This window comes from Peromyscus eremicus, chromosome 13 (assembly GCF_949786415.1).
Source record: "Peromyscus eremicus chromosome 13, PerEre_H2_v1, whole genome shotgun sequence".
Classification (NCBI taxonomy): Eukaryota; Metazoa; Chordata; class Mammalia; order Rodentia; family Cricetidae; genus Peromyscus; species Peromyscus eremicus.
In genome coordinates, this window is record NC_081429.1 from 33,101,715 (window position 1) to 33,121,978 (window position 20,264).

At 41.4% G+C, this 20,264-nt stretch overlaps 1 protein-coding gene across 2 annotated transcripts in view; it reads right to left on the minus strand.

The window, feature by feature from the left end:
- The window catches only part of Acsl3 (acyl-CoA synthetase long chain family member 3), a 59,754-nt gene that overhangs the window by 11,644 nt on the left and 27,846 nt on the right, over positions 1-20,264 (minus strand). For both annotated transcript variants that reach the window (XM_059278752.1, XM_059278753.1), the window contains exons 2-11: positions 19,773-20,190; positions 11,622-11,799; positions 9,615-9,724; positions 7,217-7,355; positions 6,689-6,839; positions 5,452-5,575; positions 4,809-4,880; positions 4,285-4,424; positions 1,981-2,153; positions 114-188 (exon numbers count right to left, since the gene is read on the minus strand). In XM_059278752.1, the coding sequence (XP_059134735.1) occupies positions 114-188; positions 1,981-2,153; positions 4,285-4,424; positions 4,809-4,880; positions 5,452-5,575; positions 6,689-6,839; positions 7,217-7,355; positions 9,615-9,724; positions 11,622-11,799; positions 19,773-20,150 (1,540 nt within the window). In that variant the 5' untranslated portion in view covers positions 20,151-20,190. The remainder of the gene's footprint in view (positions 1-113; positions 189-1,980; positions 2,154-4,284; positions 4,425-4,808; positions 4,881-5,451; positions 5,576-6,688; positions 6,840-7,216; positions 7,356-9,614; positions 9,725-11,621; positions 11,800-19,772; positions 20,191-20,264) is intronic.

A 20,264-nucleotide genomic window follows, 5' to 3' on the forward strand; every position in this document is an offset into this window, starting at 1 on the left:
AGAATGAACACTTGGAATTCTACATTCTAAACTATGCAACAAAAGGAAATCGAGTGCATTTCTCATTTCCGTCTTACACAAGTTAATGTTCTGTGACTAAAGGAAGCTGTTACCTTCCTCCCAGTTCTTCAATTTGATTTCACAGCAAACTAATGGTGCTCCCACTCGGCCGGTATTGTAGTCCCACACTAAGAAGAAAAAGTATTTGAAGGCTAGTTAATCAATTGCTTCCTTTTCCTAAGTGATTTACAATGGCCATTTATCCTAAACCTTAGATAGCCGCCCCCATCCCCAAGAGAATCCTCACAAACAGAAGCAAGCCACAGGATGCTTGCTCTGCTCAGCACAGGTACACTGCTTGGTCAGAACTTTTTTAAGACCTAAATTATTACTGAAACTGATTTCACTTGTTGTGTTTATGAAGCAGAGTTTGGAGTTTACTAAAGAAATTTTCAGAGTTTAAGCAAAAGAGTTACGAGAATGAGAGGCCCTCAGAAAGTGAAACACACCCAAGTACATGGGCATAGCCTTCTCTTAGAGGGTCCCCTCTTACCACCATTGAAAAAAGAAGTTTCAAATGGTTTGGAGTCCTGTGAAATCAGGCACGCCTACTCTAAGTCCCCAGACTCTCTGCCCATAACACGCCCTCACATATAGACCTAGCAGCTCACTCATGTAACTGGCTGCCTAGTTCATAGCTGGGAGTCCCTATCTTACAGGACAGTGGAGCACAACAGCTTATACCTGCTCTTCTTCCTTGTTAGGACTTACAGCACTGTGATGCTGACGACCTCTCCCACCCATCTTTCCCCATATCACTATGTCAAGGCTGTAGCATCCCTGACATCATTTTTAGCTATCATACCCTACTTAAAATTCATAGTTATGCTGGAAGCCAGAAAAAAACTGATGATAGCTCCCAAGATCTAGGAGCAAAACCCCAGAATGATGGATTATTAGTACACCGATTTCTCAACAAAGACCATTCAAATACCAGAAATAAAAGGTTGATATTTAACACATTAAGATTTATTTATGTCACATGTGATGGCTCACACCTGTAACCCAATCACTGAGGAGACTAAGATAAAAAGATTGCTATGGAACTGAAGCCCTGGGCTACTAAGTGAGAGCCTGGCTGAAAGAAAAATAGATTCAAAGAAGAAATTGCACGTACATGCATTTGTAATTGATTCCTTGCAAACAAGGACTTACAAATAGCTTTCAAAAATACAAAGATCAAGCTAAGAGCAGGGAGATGAAGAAGTAATGCAAAGTAAGTAAAGAAGAGTGGCCGGCCCGTTGAAAACTCACGACAAGCCCAAGAAATGCTCAGCTGACAAGTTCAGTGTCTGACAGTATCTAGAAAATGAGGTAGAAGCGTCCATTTTTCCAGTACTGGGAAGCAGAACAGCTCTTCTATGAAGGGAGGCCCAGAGCATGCTGGGTCCACCGGAAGCACTGAGGGTAGTGGATTCCCTCCACACCACTTACCACCTCACTGGGGTAAGCTCCAGCAGTCACAGTGTCTAGACCTGCCTCCAGTTTCTCTCTACACATATAGAGTCCCATAAACATTTCTAAGTCTGAGCTTTGCTAACTAAATGACTAGAAAAACAAAACAAAACAAAACAAAAAAAAAACACTAGTCTATATAACTGCTGGGACAAAACAAATGCACAAAACAATGCTTCTTGGAAAACTTCTTCCCCAGAATATTCAATATCGTATGACAATATATAATACAAAAAGCTCTAGTAGATGAATTAAATACCACCTCATCCAACACATTCTAAAAATATCTATCAATAATTACAGTACCCAGAGTTAATCATAATTCTATTATTTAAAACCTTGAAAGCTTGATTATTCGTGTACTTTTACAAAATAATTCATACCAAATTGGGGGGCGGGGGGAAGCTATGTTGTACTCCAGCCTCTGATAGGCACACAGGGGAGATCTCAGATTACAGTACCTACCTTCTGTAATCGTTCCAGCTCCAGTTGATTCTGTGAGTCCATACCCCTGGCCAACAGGACAGCAGAAGCAGATATTCATGAATCGCTGTGTCTTTGCAGAAAGTGGAGCACCACCACACAATAAAAGACGAATATTTCCACCCAGCAGCTTTCGAACATTCCGGAAAACAAAGCTAAAAATATCAATAGAAAATTCTAAGACTTTTAAAGCAGAGGTAATCTGAAAACTGGCTGCACAAGCTCAGATACTTGAACGTTTGGTTCCCCGCTGTGGAACTGTCTAGGAAGGATTAGTACCATTCCCAGGTGGCTCCTCCACCTGCTGCCTTCGGATTAGGATGTGAGCTCTCGGCTACTGTCCCAGTGACCAGTGGGTGCCTGCCTGCTGCCATGCTCCCTGCTATGATGGCCATGGACTATACCCTCTGAAACTGTAAGCCAGCCCCCAGTTACATGCTTTCTTTTATAAACTGCCTTGGCCGTGTGCCTTTACATACACAGAAAAGTAAGCCAACAGAATGAGATTTTCCAAATCTTTAATCTCTCAGTTTTGTTATATGGAGTTTTTGAGATTAAGTAATCAAAATGATACAGTCAATTAAAGAGATTATCTTAAGCAATTCTGTCTTAAATATCAATGGTACAAGCAGCAAAGAAAACGTCATTTCTTCTAAGTTATTTTGCATGTAATATTCATGCATGTAATATTTTGCATGTAATATTTAAATATAAAATTGGCTATTTGTTTATAGTAATAGATTTTTTAATGATCAGAGAATTTGTTATGATAAATGCATATATCGCATCTTCAAATAATTTATTAAAAGCAAGTTAATTCTCTGCTTATATTTATTCATTAGAAATTTATGCTTTTTTGTTTGTTTGTTTCGAGACAGGTTTTCTCTGTGTAGTTTTGGTGCATGTCCTGAACTTGCTCTGTAGACCAGGCTGGCCTTAAACTCACAGAGATCTGCCTGGCTCTACCTCCCGAGTGCTGGGATTAAAGGCATGCGCCACCACCGCCCAGCTTATGAATATTTTCTATATAGCAATCTCTTTAAAACTCTTATCTAATACAACCTTTGAAATGTTTATTATAGTTTTAAAAATACAGCAAATTATCTGGGAGAAATTTTTAAAAGAAAGTATTTCAAATATCTATTCGATATATTTCTGAAACACTCAAGTAAAAAGCGAGGCTGGAGGCTGGAAATGCAGCTTAGTGGTGGTGCTCCTTACCGAGAAGCACACCCTAGGGTAGGCTCCAAGGCTATGAAAACTGACGTTTGTTAACACTTTGAAAAGGATGAAGATATGTGGCAATCATTTTATTAGTTGAATTAAGCCAGGATATGGTGGCATACACCTTACAACTGATGCTCTGCCAAGTGAGCTATCCAGTCTCTTAACCTGAGCACTCAGAAGGGAGATCCTGTCTTCAAAAAGAAAAAAATGTATTAGATTTTCCTTTATCAACCTACATATCTTCCTAAAATAGATAATGTAAGGCATCGGAAAAATATCTTTATATTCCCAATCCAAAAAAAAATTTAAACATATAGGCAGGTGGTCGTGGTGAATGCCTTTAATCCCAGCACTTGGGAGGCAGCAGCAGGCGGATCTCCGTGAGTTCAAGGCCAGCCTGGTCTACAGAGTGATTTCCACGACAGCCAACCCTGTCTTGGAAAACAAACGAACAAAAAACCTATTTTTCACTTTATAATTTTCAAACTATTTAGTACTACTCTATTAACACTATAAAAATATAGGTGAAGTGTATGGGGGACAATCTTTTAAAACTTTAAAAATAAAAGTTGATAATTTACAGCAATATGCATATCCAAATCCATTGTAAAATAGTGTTTTGAAACGTCTTTAAAAATGTAAGTACAATATTAAACACAGAAAAATGATAACTGAAAATTTTCCAGTTCTTATGCAGGATGGATGGTTACAGTCCCTTTGACTTTTCAAATGAATTTCTTGCTACACAGCCCAAAATGGGTTGCTATGGAGCTAGCGTTGGACATTTTTTAAGATCGTGTGTGCCCACATAGAGGCCAGAAGGTGGCGCTGGAGTCCAGCTCTCGCACTCTCCCACCGTCCATCCTTTCTGCAGTAACCTTGAATGACATCTGCAGCCCTCAGCTTGGGCTCTAGATGCTCCTCCTCCCTCACTTCCCAAATTTCAGGTCCGTGCCACCACACCCATGCTAACGTAAATGTACTACTTATTTAGGCCTCCTCACTTCCCTGGGCTGTCCAAGTGAACTGGCGTTAACACACAGAAGTGGCTTTACTCACCGGTCACACAGTGGAGTACTGCAGCCTTTTGAAATCTGTTCCATCTTGTAATTATAGGCCAAAATAAACAAGTTTCGTTGAAAACTACTCATTTCATTCACTTTATTCATGACATTTTTGTAGATCCGATCCATGATTTCCTAGATGTACAAACGAGTTCATTAATTATATAAGCAATCTTCATATTTTAGGATTAATACTTCTAATTATCATATATATGATGTAGGGCAGTTTTTGGGGTGCATGTGCCATGGTGCGTATGTAGAGGAGGTCAGAGGACAACTATACGGAGTTGGGTCTCCTCTTCCACCATTACGTGGGTTCCAGGAACTGAATTCAGGTCCTCAGATTGGTACAACAAGCACTTTACCCACTCGGCCACCTTACTGCCAAGACACTAAGTCATGTTAACGATACAGTCTATCACAACTAAAAAAGTAAGCAGAGTCACCATTACCACTCCATCACCCGTGGCTGACAGACAGCACTTCTGGACGGCTCAGTACTGAACAGGCAGTTCTTACCGGAACAGCGGCCATCAGCGTTGGCTTCAACATGGATGTGTCTCCTTTGCTTCCTTTTTTTATTTTTGAAGACTACAAAACATAAAAAATAACTTATATAAAGATCTTTCACTTTAGTCAGGCGGTGGTGGTGCAAACATTTAACCCCAGCACAAGGGAGGCAGAGGCAGGTGGATCTCTGTGAGTTTAAGGCCAGCATGATCTACAGAGTAAGTTCTAGGACAGCCAAGGCTACATAGAGAAAACTTGTCTTGAAACCAAAAACAACAACAAAATCTAAGTTAAAAACTTGATGGCATTCTTAGCTCAAAAGCTAAGAATAAGATAAACTTATCCTTTCAATGTATTTATATTCTAAAAGGTCTATTTCAAAATAATTAACAAGGCCGGGCGGTGGTGGCGCAGGTCTTTAATCCCAGCACTTGGGAGGCAGAGGCAAGTGGATCTGTGAGTTTGAGGCCAGCCTGGTCTAGAGAGCGAGTTCCAGAATAGGCTCCCAAAGCTACACAGAGAAACCTTGTCTCGAAAAACCAAATAATAATGATAATAATAACAATAATAATAAACAATATACTGTAAATTGATAGGAAAAGAAATGTTAAAAATATGTTTTAGTATACCAAATCACAAATACTTAATTTACCTGATCTGCTAAAGTCTGTGGTGAAGAGTAGCCGATTCGGCATCCATGAGAAAGACACACAAGCTCAGCACTTAATTCTAGAACATGGGCCAGGGGCAAATATCCAATGTATACATCTTCTTCTCTGAAAGAAATGACAGATAAAAGCAACGGTGATGAAGTTCTCTGCACACAGTTCAATCCAAAACCACAGAGGTAGGCACTTTGAGAATGCGGTCTCTTGCGGAAGCAAAGTGCTAAGGCAAAAGAAGGGCCTAGTGGGTCTTTTCAACTGCAGGATGTCACCACAGGAGATGCCCTTTTGAGATGGTGGGCACCTACTGTGACACTCATAGAACAGATGCCTGCTCCAGGAGATGGGGCCTTCGTATGCAAGACAGTATGTACATTCGTCCAGTTTAAGAAATGGCTCTGCATCTACAACGTGAAGAGCAACTAAGGAAAGTCCACAGGGAAAGAGCTGCTGCGTCTTCCAGCTCTATTCCCAAACTCAGTCCCACAGCTAAGGGCATGTGTCTAAATGTCTGTCTGTCTGTGCATAAGGGCAACCGAACAGCAGAGCAGTGTCCCAGCTCAGGCATCAGGACAGATTTCATCTCTGAAGTACCGTCTCAACTCCTCTCACCCCGTCTGGTTTCTTCGGTCATTTCTTTGCCCACTCCACTCCACTCCACTCCACTCCACTCCACTCCACTCCCAGAATCCAATCAGTTGACTATGAATACCTCTCTGCCCACCAGGACTGCACTTAACATATAAAAATGACTATGTACATCAGGAAGCAATACTACCTGACTGAAACAATTTAAATTTAGGGTATTTAAAACTACAAAATCAGTTGAACTTTGCATTGTTAAAATATTCAACCACTGAACTATCATTTAAAATTACATGAATGTAACTACTTTGAGAAGCTGGAGAGATGGCTCAGGAGTTAACAACTCAGGCTACTTCAGTCTGGTTCTCAGCACCTCTGCTGGGTACTCAGCTCCAGCTCCAGGGGGATCTGATACTCTGGCCTCTGCAGCTTCATGAGCAGGGATGGGGAGACACATGCACACACGTACTCTTTAAAATAAACCTTTTTAAAAGTGTGACTCTTGAAATTACTATTCTCTAAAATGTCTACTTTTGTAGACACTTGGGAATACCGTCGCCATGTACTAAAATGGCACGAACTTGTGCTCTAACAGCTGCAAATACAAAGTCACTCTGCATTTGACCATGACATACATACCCCAGACTTGGAATCCTTCTTGCCATCCCAGTTATAGCAGCAATGATGTTGCTGTGGGAGATCATGACTCCCTTTGGAATTCCTGTAGACCCACTTGTATACATGATTACTGCAATGTCTGAGGGCACTGGCTTGCTGTGAGCTTTGTTTTCTATATTGAAGAACAGAAAAACATACGCTTCTGAGAAACTCAGCTACATCAATTTTCTTCTCACTCATTTATATAATTCAACCAAAATAAACAACAGTCAACACATAAGGGACACACAACCAAAATATTCAACAAAATAAACAACAGTCAACAACAATACTGGGACACACATTTAAAGAACAGTAATGAGTAAATGCTGGCATTTTCCTTCAGTCTTTCTTTAAGGACTAGATAAAAGTACTTGTAGAAGATCCCATTTCTACAGTTGACAGTCTAGAAAGCTGATGTGTGATCTAACTCCAAGATCAAACCTTTGGTTGGTTCTAGAACAAGGGGAGCAGAGAATGCACACATGGAATAATGAGCACACAACGTACCCACGTTGGCCTTCACTCCGAGAGCCTGCACTGCAGCCATGGTGTGTACGATGACGCCCTTGGGGAATTCAGACCAGGTTGGAGGCTTCCCATCAACAGTTATGATATGCCGCAGACGTGGGACCAAAGAGACTATGTCCTGAAGAAACACCAACAGTCACCATCACATGTTAACCAAGTTTGAGTGACTAGTTCAAAATGTGTGAGAGTAGCTACCACATGGAGTGACCAATTGACTTCCTGTCCCCAAAAAGTTAAGAGGTGGGACTGGGAAGGAAGGGATGGAGAGAGGAAGGATGGGAGAGAAGGAAGGAGGGGTGAGTGGGTAGAAAGGATGGAAGGGAGGAAGGTGGGGGGGGGGGTGTAGTCATTGTCCTGTAGTATTATGTATACTCTGTTCTTTGATAAAATCCTTATCAACAACGTTACTGCTCCACAAAATGAACATATAAACACAGGACACCTGAACTACATATAAGGAAGCCCATAGTCCCTCAAGAACATATGGGAGATGGGAGAAAACACTTGTACATTTACTAAAAAACAAAAATGAAAGAATGCCTGAGACGGTAATGTTTTCAAAGGAAATTGCCTAGAAATTACAAGAATCATTTGCCTATTATTTTATAAAATGTCTCCCATTTTAGTACTTAAAATCTTCAAGCAAATCATTACTCAGTGATTCATAAATGAATTTAAAATATTCCACGGTCTGGAGAGTGGTTTAGAGCACCCACCCACACAGCATCCTGTAACTGGTTCCAGGGAATCCAGCACCCGCCTCTGACCACCCTGTACACCTCTTGGCACCCCTCCCTCCAACCCTTTCTTCCCCTACTTCCTCTTTTCTCTCTTCACTCTCCCTACTTCCCCTCCCTCTTGTTTTTCCTTTCATCCTTCCTTCCTTTCTTTCTTTCTTCCTTTCTTTCAGGAGATAAGATCTCATGCCCCTTAGGTTGGCCTCAATCTTACTAAGTAGCTGAGGAGGACTTTGAACTACTAATCTTCCGACTTCCATCTCCCCATGTTGAGATTTTGTGTGCACCTGTGGATGCCTATGCACAATTCTGTGCTCTCCAAGCCTTCCCCCACAGGATGCTCTCGCCTGGAACATAACAAATATAAGCCTCAGGGATCCACCTATTCCACTCACACAGTGCTGGGATTGTGAGCAGATACCACCACACTTTTATTATGATCGAACTCAGGTCCTCTTGCTTACAAAGGCAAGCATTTCACTTGACCTACATGGTACATATACATGCATGCAGGCAGAACACCTATCCACATAAAATATAAAATGCTGATCGACCAGCAAGATGGCTCAGGAGGTAAGGCTGACGACCTTCAACAAAACCCACAAGGAATCTCATGGTGAATGGAGGGAGAGTTGACTCCTATAGGTTGTCCGTGGAGAACAAGAAGGCTTTGTGCACACAGATAAGCACTGGAGGAGCCAGGAAGGCTAAACACACAGTTCACCTTTTCAATGGAATGAGGTGCGCAGCTGCTCTTCCTGGAATGTGAGGAATGATGTAGTTTTACAACCTGGCAATCCTTTGCTGTCTGAGGAGACAGGCTCTGCCGGTATCTCCCAGACTTTATGTTTTTACTTGTCCAAGACCTTTCCCCTAAATCCTGAGCATTGTTTTTAGACCATAAACCCACTCTTAGGAGTGAGGTCACTTGTGCTTTACAAAAGCCTTAGTGACTTCTATGTTAACTTAGGCCAGGCCAATCTGGACACCCATAAGCATTATGCTTAGCTCAAACAAGCTCCCTAGACCCTACATCTTGGGCACTATCTCTGAGTCAACAGTACCCACTCTTGTGAAAGAAGCCAGATGGACTTTGTAAGGAATCTCAATGTAAACATATCTTAAATTGTTGTGCACTTGGGACTGAGTTATCTGAATACATTTTTTAAAAACTGTACTGTGATAAAGTAAAATGATCTGAGCCAGACTCTACAAGTCCTGGTCCAGCACCGGATACAATAAAATTGGGTTGAGCTGAATTTCATTCTTGTCTCCTCATGGATTGTTTTTTTTCCTTGCCTGCTGTAAAGGATGCAGGGGAATCACCACAGTTGTCCTCACATGTGCCATGACACCTATGCATGCACATGAGCACAGACACACACATTCAAAAACTACAGACATTCAAAACTATTAACTTACTTAAACACACTATAAAACAAGCACAATAAAGTTACTATCCTTTCAACAGACACTGGCATAGTACACAATTTTTAGCAACTTTCTAATTCTGGTCTAAATCCACTTTTATGTTCTAAAGAAAAGAACAAAATCTCACAAAGATAACTGAGGATCAGTATGACTGGCCAAGGCAAGAGTCAAAGCGATTTCCCAGAGCTAGAGTTAACTGCGGTCCTCACCTTCAGCTTTGTCTGCAAGAGTTCTTTACTAGTAATGATGTTGGTCACCTCGGTCTCATTAAGTCCGTGAACAATGGCTGGCCCTCCCAGGGTAGCATACAGTGTAACAACTACAAGGAAAAGAACACAGGTCACACGTAAAAAAAAAAGGCACACATTACATAGCAGCACCTCTGGACGTGCACGTGAATCATAAAGGAATGCTCTCACGCACAGCCCATGAGGAGAAACTACCATGGCTGTGGACAGCACTCCCGTACTACTCAGTATCCTACCTACTCCCCTTCCTCTAACCTTCCCAAGGTCTCTAGTATTTTAAGTGAAGATTTAAGTGAAGTGACCTATGGCCACTTGAGTCTAATCAGGTGGTTCTCAACCTTCCTAATGCTGTGACCCTTTAATACAGTTCCTCGTGTTGTGGTGACCCCCAACTATAATATTATTTTCATTGCTACTTCATAACTGTAATTTTGCCACTGTTATGAATCATAATACAAATATGTGTGTTTTCCAAAGGTCTTATGCAACCCATGAAAGGGCCATTCCACTCCCAACCGTCAAATGGATCGAGATCCACAGGTTAAGACCCACTAGACAAGCCAGTAAGACAGCACATTGAATGTCAGATTTTAAGTATCACGTGTCAACAAATAACACGAGCCAGGAGTAGTAATGACACCTATAATCCTAGCACTTGGGGGAAGAAACTGGAGGTCACCCTCCATTACACAGCACAGTGAGTTTGATCCAGCTACATGAGACCCTGGCTCAAAAAAAAAAAAAAACAAAAAGGAATTCATACGTGGTATAGCTTATTCTACAGTTGAAAACTCAAAACTCAAAAAAAAAATTGATGTTTTTTGTTTGTTGTTCTTTTTTATTTTTTTACTTTCCGTATGACTGGGAATAGAAGTGAAAGGACAAACAATAAAGAAGTGTAAACTCGAACCTTGGAAACACAAAGGCAGTCCCTAGTTTACAAAGCGGAAGTCGCCTGGGTGTAGCAGTACACATCTTTATTCCCAAGCAGGGTTCAAGGGTTCAAAGCCAGCTGGTCTCCAGGCCAGCTAGGGGAACACAGTGACACCCAGTCTCAACTAAAGAAGAAAAGGGGGGACTGCAGGACAGGTGGCTCAGAGGTTAACTAAGAGCACTTGCTCTTCTTGCAGAAGACCCACGCTCAATTCCCAGCACCTACATGGTGGCTATCTCCAGTCCCAAGGGAATTCAGTGCTCTCTTCTGACCTCCATGAGCAACGCGTGCACCCATTGCATAAAATAAAATAATTCTTAAGAAAAGAAAAGAAAAACAGAGGAGTTCATAACAAGAAGTCTGCTTAAGCATTGTTTTTGTTTCCTGTTCATTTACCATAACTTTGGCACCCAGACTTCCCAACCGACCTTCCAGGACTGCTTTGCAGGGCTAGCCACCATGATCACCATGAAAAACTTCAGCAATACTAAGATTCTTCATCATGTAACCTAGCGCTTGGAAGTCCACCAAGTTACGACAGGGATGTATTCTAGAGGTTAACTGTAGCTACTAGCAGAAGTGGATTAACAAAATGGCAGTATGTCCAAAAAGGTCCCTAAGGGATGGCAGCCAAGAAAGGACCCTGTAAGTTAGGTCTAGTTTTCCAGATGCAGAAACCCCCCTTAACATATGACCAGCAGGGTTTCTTCCCAAACTGATTCTTTTTTTCAAAATAGACGAATGAATGAATAAGTATCTGAGTCCTAACAAACACCCCTCCACTAAGTAGATAAAGGGAAAAATTGATATCAGAATGTTAACCTCTCTCTTAAATATTATTTAGGGCCAAGTGTGGTGGCAAACACCTCTACTCCCAGCACTCAGCAGGCAAAAACAGGTGGACCTCTGAGTTTGAGGTCAGCCTGGTGACCTCACAATGAGTTCCAGGACAGCCAAGGCTATGTAGAGACTCTGTCTCAAAAACAAAAGAACAAAAAAGAACCATTCTTTTAAAAAGTGTCGTCCATACGTACGCTGGAAGTTATACATGAAACAGGCCTGTGCGGCAATCATCCACTCAGCCCTGGTCTCGCAGAAGATGGCGATGTTGGTCTTTGGTTTCTGGCCCAACATCTGCAACCCATTTCCAAAGTCAAGGGCTCGAATGAAGACATCTTCATACGAAAGCCAATTATAGTGCCCCAGAATAACCTGATAAAGCAAAGTATAAAACACAAATATCTTTTAACATGGCCAAAATACTATTTTACAGGAAGAAATTAGAGCAAATTTCAGACTTTATATAGCCAGAAAGTTATACAAATATAAAACATATTAGCTTCAAGTAAAGATGTATCTCTAAAAAATAGCTTTGTGATATGGTCTACGACAACCCAAATCCCATGTTAGCGTTTAACTATGACAGAAGTGGGAGTTGGCTTTATTTCTGGTTTTCCAAATTATTCAGAATTGAGCTAAAACATCAGGATCTATATAGCTCAAGACCAGCAGAGTTATACAGTAAGGCACTATTTTATGCAGTGCGGTCTTATTTTAATGAACCAAAAAGACAAGCTGGTATGGTGGCACATGCCTGAAATCTCAGCACTTCACAAGTGCAAGGATGGAGGTCACCATGAGTTGGGGATTATACAAGATGGAGGCAGGGGAGAACCCTGAACATGTTTGAAGGATGTCAAAGGTCAATTCCCTAGACAAATGGCCCTATACTAATAATCTGTTTAGAGAAAAATTTGACTTAATTCTCTGCATGAGAATTTTTGGATTTCAAAAACAGATGGTATGTGATCTATAACTAGAATGTGACCCTACTGCCCAAGTTCATAGAAATATTTATGGCCATTTACTTTGAATAATTATCCATCATGATACAAAGTCTCTCTACAACTAAGTGCAGACTGAGTTATATTATTCACAGTCCCTCTGTTTAAGCCTCCGATACTTAACCAGCCTGTAGTATTTTATTTGGATTTGTCAGAAGTGCAGGTTACCCAAGCTTACGTTAATAATAAGCTTCTTTTAAAGCTGGTTAACATATTTCTGTCTTTAAGGATTTTCAACTTAAAGACAATCAATCAGGATTTCCCCATTATTGTAAAAACTGAACAAAAAGCAAACTACAAATACATACAGCTGGTTTCCAAGCATGGCTGTGCTAATCTATGTCTCAAACATCTTAAAAATCATCAACACAGGGACTAGAGAGAGAGCCCAGAAACTGCTTTTCCAGAGGAAAGTGAGTCCCTGGACCCACATGGTGGCTCACAATCATCTGTAACTCCAGGTCCAGAGGATCCAATCAACACCCACTTCTGGCCTCCACAGGCTCTGGCACACAAGTAGTGCATAGTCATACATGCAGGCAAAAACACTCATACACATAAAATTAAAATTTAAAATCAAAACCATCTGAACACATTTATTTCTAAAAATGCAATGTTCCCTAAGAGGCTAGATGGATGAGGGAATAAATGGTGCCCTCTGGTGTTCTAGTCAGTATAGATGTAAGATTACACTTCTTTAACTGGAGCAGTCCCAAACTCTCACCTTGCTCTGCACCCCCAGGAAATGCTCAGCATGGGAGCTCCAATGACTTCAAAAGGAGCTCTGTGTGGGTGAGAAGACAGATGAGGATTTGGCTAAAATGTGCAGGAACCGGATTACAGTTACTAAGACTATAAATCCAAGATAAGAACGGGGCACCTGCCTATATTCTAAACCTAAAGGACCAGCTTTACCATTGTCTAAGAATGTGGAAAAGTCACTTAAATATATAATCCAAATATATAAACTCATGTGATGATGCCACCATCTCACAAAGAAATGAAATTCTAAAACTTAATTCAAGTGCCCATGTCTATAATCCCAGTACTCAGCTGGCTGAAGGAAAGGACTGCCTTGAATCTTAGGCCAGCCCAGGCTACATAATGAAAATTGAGGGAGGGAGGGAGGGAGGGAGGGAGGGAGGGAGGGAGGAAGAAGGAAGGAAGGAAGGAAGGAAGGAAGGAAGGAAGGAAAATATAAGGGAAACCTGGGTTTCATTATTTAAGGCACTGAGTGTCCTAATTAATTATCTTTCTCACAGGTTACATTTGTGGACACTGTCTACCCATCCTTATCTGGCTCATCCTGCAGTTTCTAACTGTCTCTATGGCTAACCCAAAACTAAACTCATTAATTTAACCCTCTGCCTATGCCATTAAACACTGCTGCAGAAGAACATGAACCTCACTAAATGCAGGACCACAGATTTCATCAGCCCACAGTCTAAGACACTTTCCCAGTTATTCATTTTCTCATCCTCTAATAATTGTAAGGTTTTTCTCTCTTTAAATATCCTCCCTCCCTCTAACTGGAGACAATCATCATCGCCCACTTCACTAAACCATCAGAAATTAAACAGACACTCTTAAACCTTCTACCACCAAACTGAATGACCCACATACACCGGTACTCACATTCTGCAGTCCACATGGTTGGATGTCCCTGACAAAAGCCTGACTCCCAAGGACTGCTTCAAACAGCTCCTCAAATTCCCACCTCTACTACAGCCACCTGTTTTTACTTGTTCAACAAGGTATCTAACAGATAGACCAAACACACCAAGTCCCAAACCAAAAGTTCTCTCACTCACACTCTTTCCACTACTCATCCCTCCATCATTCCTATGTGCGCAGAGGAAGCACACCATCCACCAACTGCTCCACACAGTAAGTTATCAGCCTTTATGTTCATCTTCAGTCTCATTTCGAAATCTATCCAGAGTCTATCAACTTATCTACAAAATACAGCCTGATTTCTTTCACGTCCACTACTGTCAGGCCAGGCCATCTTCTCCATAATTCACACCACCTTTTTTTTATTAAGAAATTTTTTATTCATTTTACATACCAACCACAGAACCCCCTTTCTTCCTTCCTCCCGCCCCTCCAGACCTCTCCTCCCACAATTCACACCACTCTTACCCCCTACAAACACACAAACAAGGTCCCTTACTTGAGACTGCAGGCTTTTTCCTTTCTAGTAGCACTGAGGCCCAGAAGGACCGGAAGCTATAAGTCTCTGTGATCCTTGCAAACCCCCTTTCCAAACTCACATATTAAAACCTAACCCCATCCTTTCTGTTCTTCAGAAATGCCAGAATAGGGGAAAAGGGTACCCTCTCCAGGATCCTTAAATGATCCACCCCAAGCCCCTCACTCAGCTGAGCTTACTCTTATCTGGGACCCTCTACTCTGTCTTCCTGCCCAGAAGGTTCTTTATCCAAGTTTGCTAGATCTTGCTCAGGTCTCATCTTAACTACAACCTATTCAGGCAGGCATTCCTTAAATCACCTGTCTGCTTTTCTTTTCACACTATTGATGAGCTAAGACCCATGCCAAGATGAACCAGTGTGTCTTCTCAGTGCTAAGACACTCAGTGATGATTCTCTCAGTGTGTGGAATAGCTGGAGCCATAACTATGTTTGCTCTCATCCCCATTCAGTCCTGTTGCCATACACTTGCTATACAATGCAAACAGGCTCAGGACTCCTGACAGTACAGTTCTCAGAGCCACTTTCTCGTGGTAACCTCATGTGAGCATTCTATCCTGGAGCTAGAGATCCCCAGTCCTCGTGGTAACCTCATATGAGCATTCTATCCTGGAGCTAGAGATCCCCAGTCCTCGTGGTAACCTCATATGAGCATTCTATCCTGGAGCTAGAGATCCCCAGTCCTCGTGGTAACCTCATATGAGCATTCTATCCTGGAGCTAGAGATCCCCAGTCCTCGTGGTAACCTCATGTGAGCATTCTATCCTGGAGCTAGAGATCCCCAGTCCTCATGGTAACCTCATGTGAGCATTCTATCCTGGAGCTAGAGATCCCCAGTCCTCCTGGTAACCTTGGGGGTCACTTTGTTCTTGCCCACTTGGCTATTTTTTATCCTGTCAGAGTGACACACAATATCACTGTGTGTGTCATAATATCAATTATCACTCAAAGAATACTATCTACAAAAGTATAACTTCCTGGAATGTAGAACCTTAGTGTTTTAAAGCTGTTCCAGGAACATAAAAAATGCAATGCTTTTTGATGACTGTATTGCACCTCAAAAGGAAAATAATAAATGGTGACAGCATACAGAAGTTATTAAAATCAAAGCACACCAATATTTAACCATCCAGACATCTGGTTGATGTGACAGTCTAATAGAAATCAAGATTTCAGGTAGCTGATTCAAACCTCTTTTAAGAATGAGGTTTTTGGGTTTTCTCCTCATTTACCATCTAGAACTACTGCAGAATTACACATTTCCTGTCTTCTTTAACGAAGTATGCCTGGCTTTCTTTAACCTTCTGTGTTTTGCGCTTGTGTGATTTGGGACACGCAGTTAACAAACAAGAAGTAGGGACAGCAACCATGGAAGGGAGATCCATAGGAGAGTAAAGAAAGAACATAGCCTCGATCCCAGGCCAAGAAAGCTACTACTTTTCATATGAATTATGATGTAATTGTCCCCACAACTCAGAAAGTGCAGGAAGGTAGTATGGATTATACTCATTGTCAATAATAAAGCTGTTTGGTTGATGGCTAGGCAGGAAGAGATTGGAGAGCCAGACTAGGAGAATTCTGGGAAGAGGAAGGGTGGAGTCGGGGCAGACACCAGCCAGCATCTGAGAAAGCAAGGCATGTAAAAAATGAGGTAACAAGCCACAAACTACATGGCATTGGCAAAGCACAGATAAGAAATACAGGTTAATTTAAATTAAGAACTAGCTAGGAATAAGCCTGTGCCGTCAGCCAAGCATTTATAAGCCTCCAAATGATAATTTTGGAAGTGAGTGCAGAATAGTGTGGGACAGAGAAAAGCGTCCGTTTACAGGAGGGGGCCATGTTTACACAGGGTTCTACTACTATGTAGCCCTGGCTGGCCTGGAACCTGTCTGTGTCTATCCTCCTGCCTCTGTCTCCCTCCTGAGTGTTGAATCATAGGCTTATCAGTAGTGTGAACCCAGCCGAAAGGGGAAAGACGTTCTCCAATATTTCTGTTTGGATTTATCTGGGGTGGGGGAACCACCTGAGGATTGAACCTAGAGTCTTGAGTATAACAGGCAACTAGCTGTTTTACTACTAAGCTGTAACTTCAGCATTTTTTTTTCTTTTTTGGTGCTTTGAGACAGGATATTGATATGTAGCCCAGGATGGTCTTGAATTCATAATCATCCTACCTTAGCCTTCAACTGCTAGGATTGCAAGCACATGTCACCCAGCCCGACTTTCCAAAAGTAAGTATCATAATAAACAGAAATGATAAAAATGTGACTCTGAAGAAAAAGACCACACAAAAGCCAGCACTGAGAAAAAACAAAAGAGGAAGCTATATCAACTAACAAAGCATGCCTACTGACTTTCATGTTAACTGTCTGAAATCTTCTATAACCACTATTAACTACATTCTCTCATTCTCTCTAATGTGTTTAGAATATGTATAAAACATCAAAAGTGTCTCATACTTAACAAAATAACTATTGAAACAGTTTGTGTCTAATATTTTAGTTCTTCAAGATTTCAGGCACACTTGCACCAGAAGGCAGCTCTGAAATCTAGCCATTCCCTGCCCTTCCGGTCTACAGGGCACTGGGCAATCAATCCATTTGCTGCTGGGAAAGCTGCAAGCAGATTCCACGTAGTTTCTGTACTACAGCTTTGTAAAGCCCCATTTGGACAACTAAGACAAACAAATCAGTAATTCTGAAAAGACTTGCCAGGCCTCAGAAACATGGCAGCTTCTACTCCAGGGTTGTACTCCCCGTTTTCCTTCTTGGTGAAGATGGTGGTCACTCTTTGTGGAGCCTAAGATTGTCACCACTGCTGACACCACCTTATCACAGCCCCAGAGCTTAGAACGATCGTTAGGGCACTAGGGAGACAACACTTTGAAGTTCATTATTCTCAAGAAGCCTGGGGCAGAGTTTAGGGATAGAACACTTGCCTGGCATTCCTAAGGCCCTAGGTTCCATCTCGGATGGACACACGAACAGACGGACGGGGACACACAGACACACACACAAACACACACACACACACACACACACACACACACACACACACACACACACACACAGAGTGAGTGGACTAATCTGAAATAAGGTTTGCGTAACTTTGCTTTAACCATATTTTACTCTATGCTGCCACTTCTCAAAGTAAGGACACTTTTAGATATTAATACACATAAGCTCCTCAAATTGAAGGTCATCTTTAAATGTGGTAACTATTCTAATGAAAACAAGTCACCAAAAATAGGTCTTCTGTCTGCTGTGGTAGCCAGAGCAATGCAATCAGTCCCAGCGCCCTGCAAGTCCCAGAAAGGCAAGAGGATCAAGAGTTTGATACCAGCCTGGGCTGCATGAGACTCTAAAAATAAATGAAAGCCTTCTGCCCGCCCTCTGCTGTCTGTTCAGTAAGACTAACCAAGCTATGTCACCCAATACCCTGTCGTGACAGATGCTGGTCCTGACACAACACAATGGGTGTGACAAGAACCCAGAGCACGTGGGTGGGTGCAGGGTGAGCTTGTTTAACTCAGTCTCTAGCTTGCAGCCCCCATTCCCACAGCTGCTACACATCAAGAGAAACATCAGTCTTGGCTAACTGACGGCAAAGCACACTCTAATACAGACAACAGACAGTATGTTTCACTTATTATATATACAAAACCTAAAAATTAATTCTAGGTCCCCAAAACAGCTGATTCTAGACAAGAAAAATATGTTTCTGTCCATCTATATATAGCCTTAGGAAAAAACTGATAAACCACAAACGCAAATTTAACAGCAAGTACTAATAATAGGCCTATCTTCTGACAAAGAATTAAAGGCACAGGCCTTTAATCCCAGCACTTTGTGGAGGTAGGAGGTAGGCAGATCTCTGAGTCTGAGAGCAGCCTGGTCTGCACAGAGTTCCAAGACCTAATTTATAAATAATAAATAAATAGGAAAATGACATAAATAAATGTTTGGCTTTTTTTCCTCCTCTCTGACAATCTGTAGTTAGTTACAAAAGCTTCAAATCCCAGCTTTCCACTCAGGAGCTTTAGGGTCCTTGGTTCATTAGTTAGCTAATTCATCCATGCTTCAATGTTCTGATCTTCCAAGTAGAGATGACATCATCTAACCCATAAGGTTACTTCCAGTTTTAAAACAACTTGATACTAATTAAAACACCTTGGCTCATAAACACTAATTTCACAGTCATTAAATAACTTTTTCTAATACCACAAGACTAGTAAGTGGCGAAACCAAAATTCAAACTTGCATTCTGGAGCCAAAGCCCAGGCTCTTAACCACACTATTTCTATCTGTAAAGACAGCTTGTTTCTGTTTCAAGCCAATGGCAGGATTTTCTGCAGTGGTTTAAAAAAAAAAAAAAGTAAGCCATACAATTGCTATAACCAAAGTACCAAGATATTAACACCCACTTTAATTTCTATGAAAAAATCAAAACAAGTCACATGGTGCCAAGCACCCTAGAATAGGGTTCCCCACCCCAAACTACCTAGCAGGTTTTGTTTTTGTTTGGTTGGTTTTTGGTTTTTCTTTTTTTTTTTTTAATAATTTATTTAAATTTATTTTATGTACACTGGTGTGAAAGTGTCAGATCCCCTGGAACTGGAGTTACAGACAGTTGTGAGCTGCCATGTGGGTACTAGGAATTGAACCCGGGTCCTCTGAAGGAACAGCCAGTGCTCTTAACTGCTGAGCCATCTCTCCAGGCCCCTGTTTTTTGGTTTTTGGAGGTTTTCTCTGTGTAGCTTTGGAGCCTTTCCTGGAACTCACTCTGTAGCCCTACCTCTGCCTCCAGAGTGTTTGGATTAAAGGTGTATGCCACCACCGCCCAGCTACTACCTAGAAGTTTTATCCTAACCCGAGGAGATGTCAGGTTCAGGAGCCCCACACCAGGGCACATTCTCCATATTTGACCATTTTGAAAAATTTGGTCAAATCAGTAAACGTGAAGACAGAGGACTGAAAGCAGTCTATGGCCCTGGAGGGAGACTTTCTCCTACAACACCAGCAGGTTCCACCTGCAGGAGACTACACTTCCCACAATGCTAAGTGTACAAATAGAGGAGGCTTGTGGGTACAAGTATGGAGGGGATTTAAGGCAGCAGAGATCATCTTACCTTTTTAAAAATTTTTCCATTTGGTTGAATTTCATCTTCCTCACTCAAAATTTCACGTGTTCCTAATAGCCTTTTGTCCTTAAATTTATCTTTTGCATATATAAAGACTTTATCAAGTGTATCGCAGCCAGGATACAATACTGAAGCCAAACTGTCCAAGCTGTTAGTAGATCTGTATGCAGAATCCGGTTTTGAATTGACAGGCTTTGCTTTAATTTTGTTTGATTTTTCTTGTCTTGACTCACACAAAAAGTAAAATGGAATGTATGTTAAAATAGTATAGAGTGATATTATAAAATGTATGAAATATAAAAGTATGGGGTTGATGGTTTGTTTTAGCTTCATGGTAGATGGTTTTGAAGATGCGTGGTTATTCATAAGTGTTCAAAAAATAGAATTAACAGATTTCAACAAGAATCTGGAAAGAAGAAAAAGAAATAGGTTAGTTCAAAAATCACTTTAGAAGAAAAACTCTTCAATATTAGCTAGGCA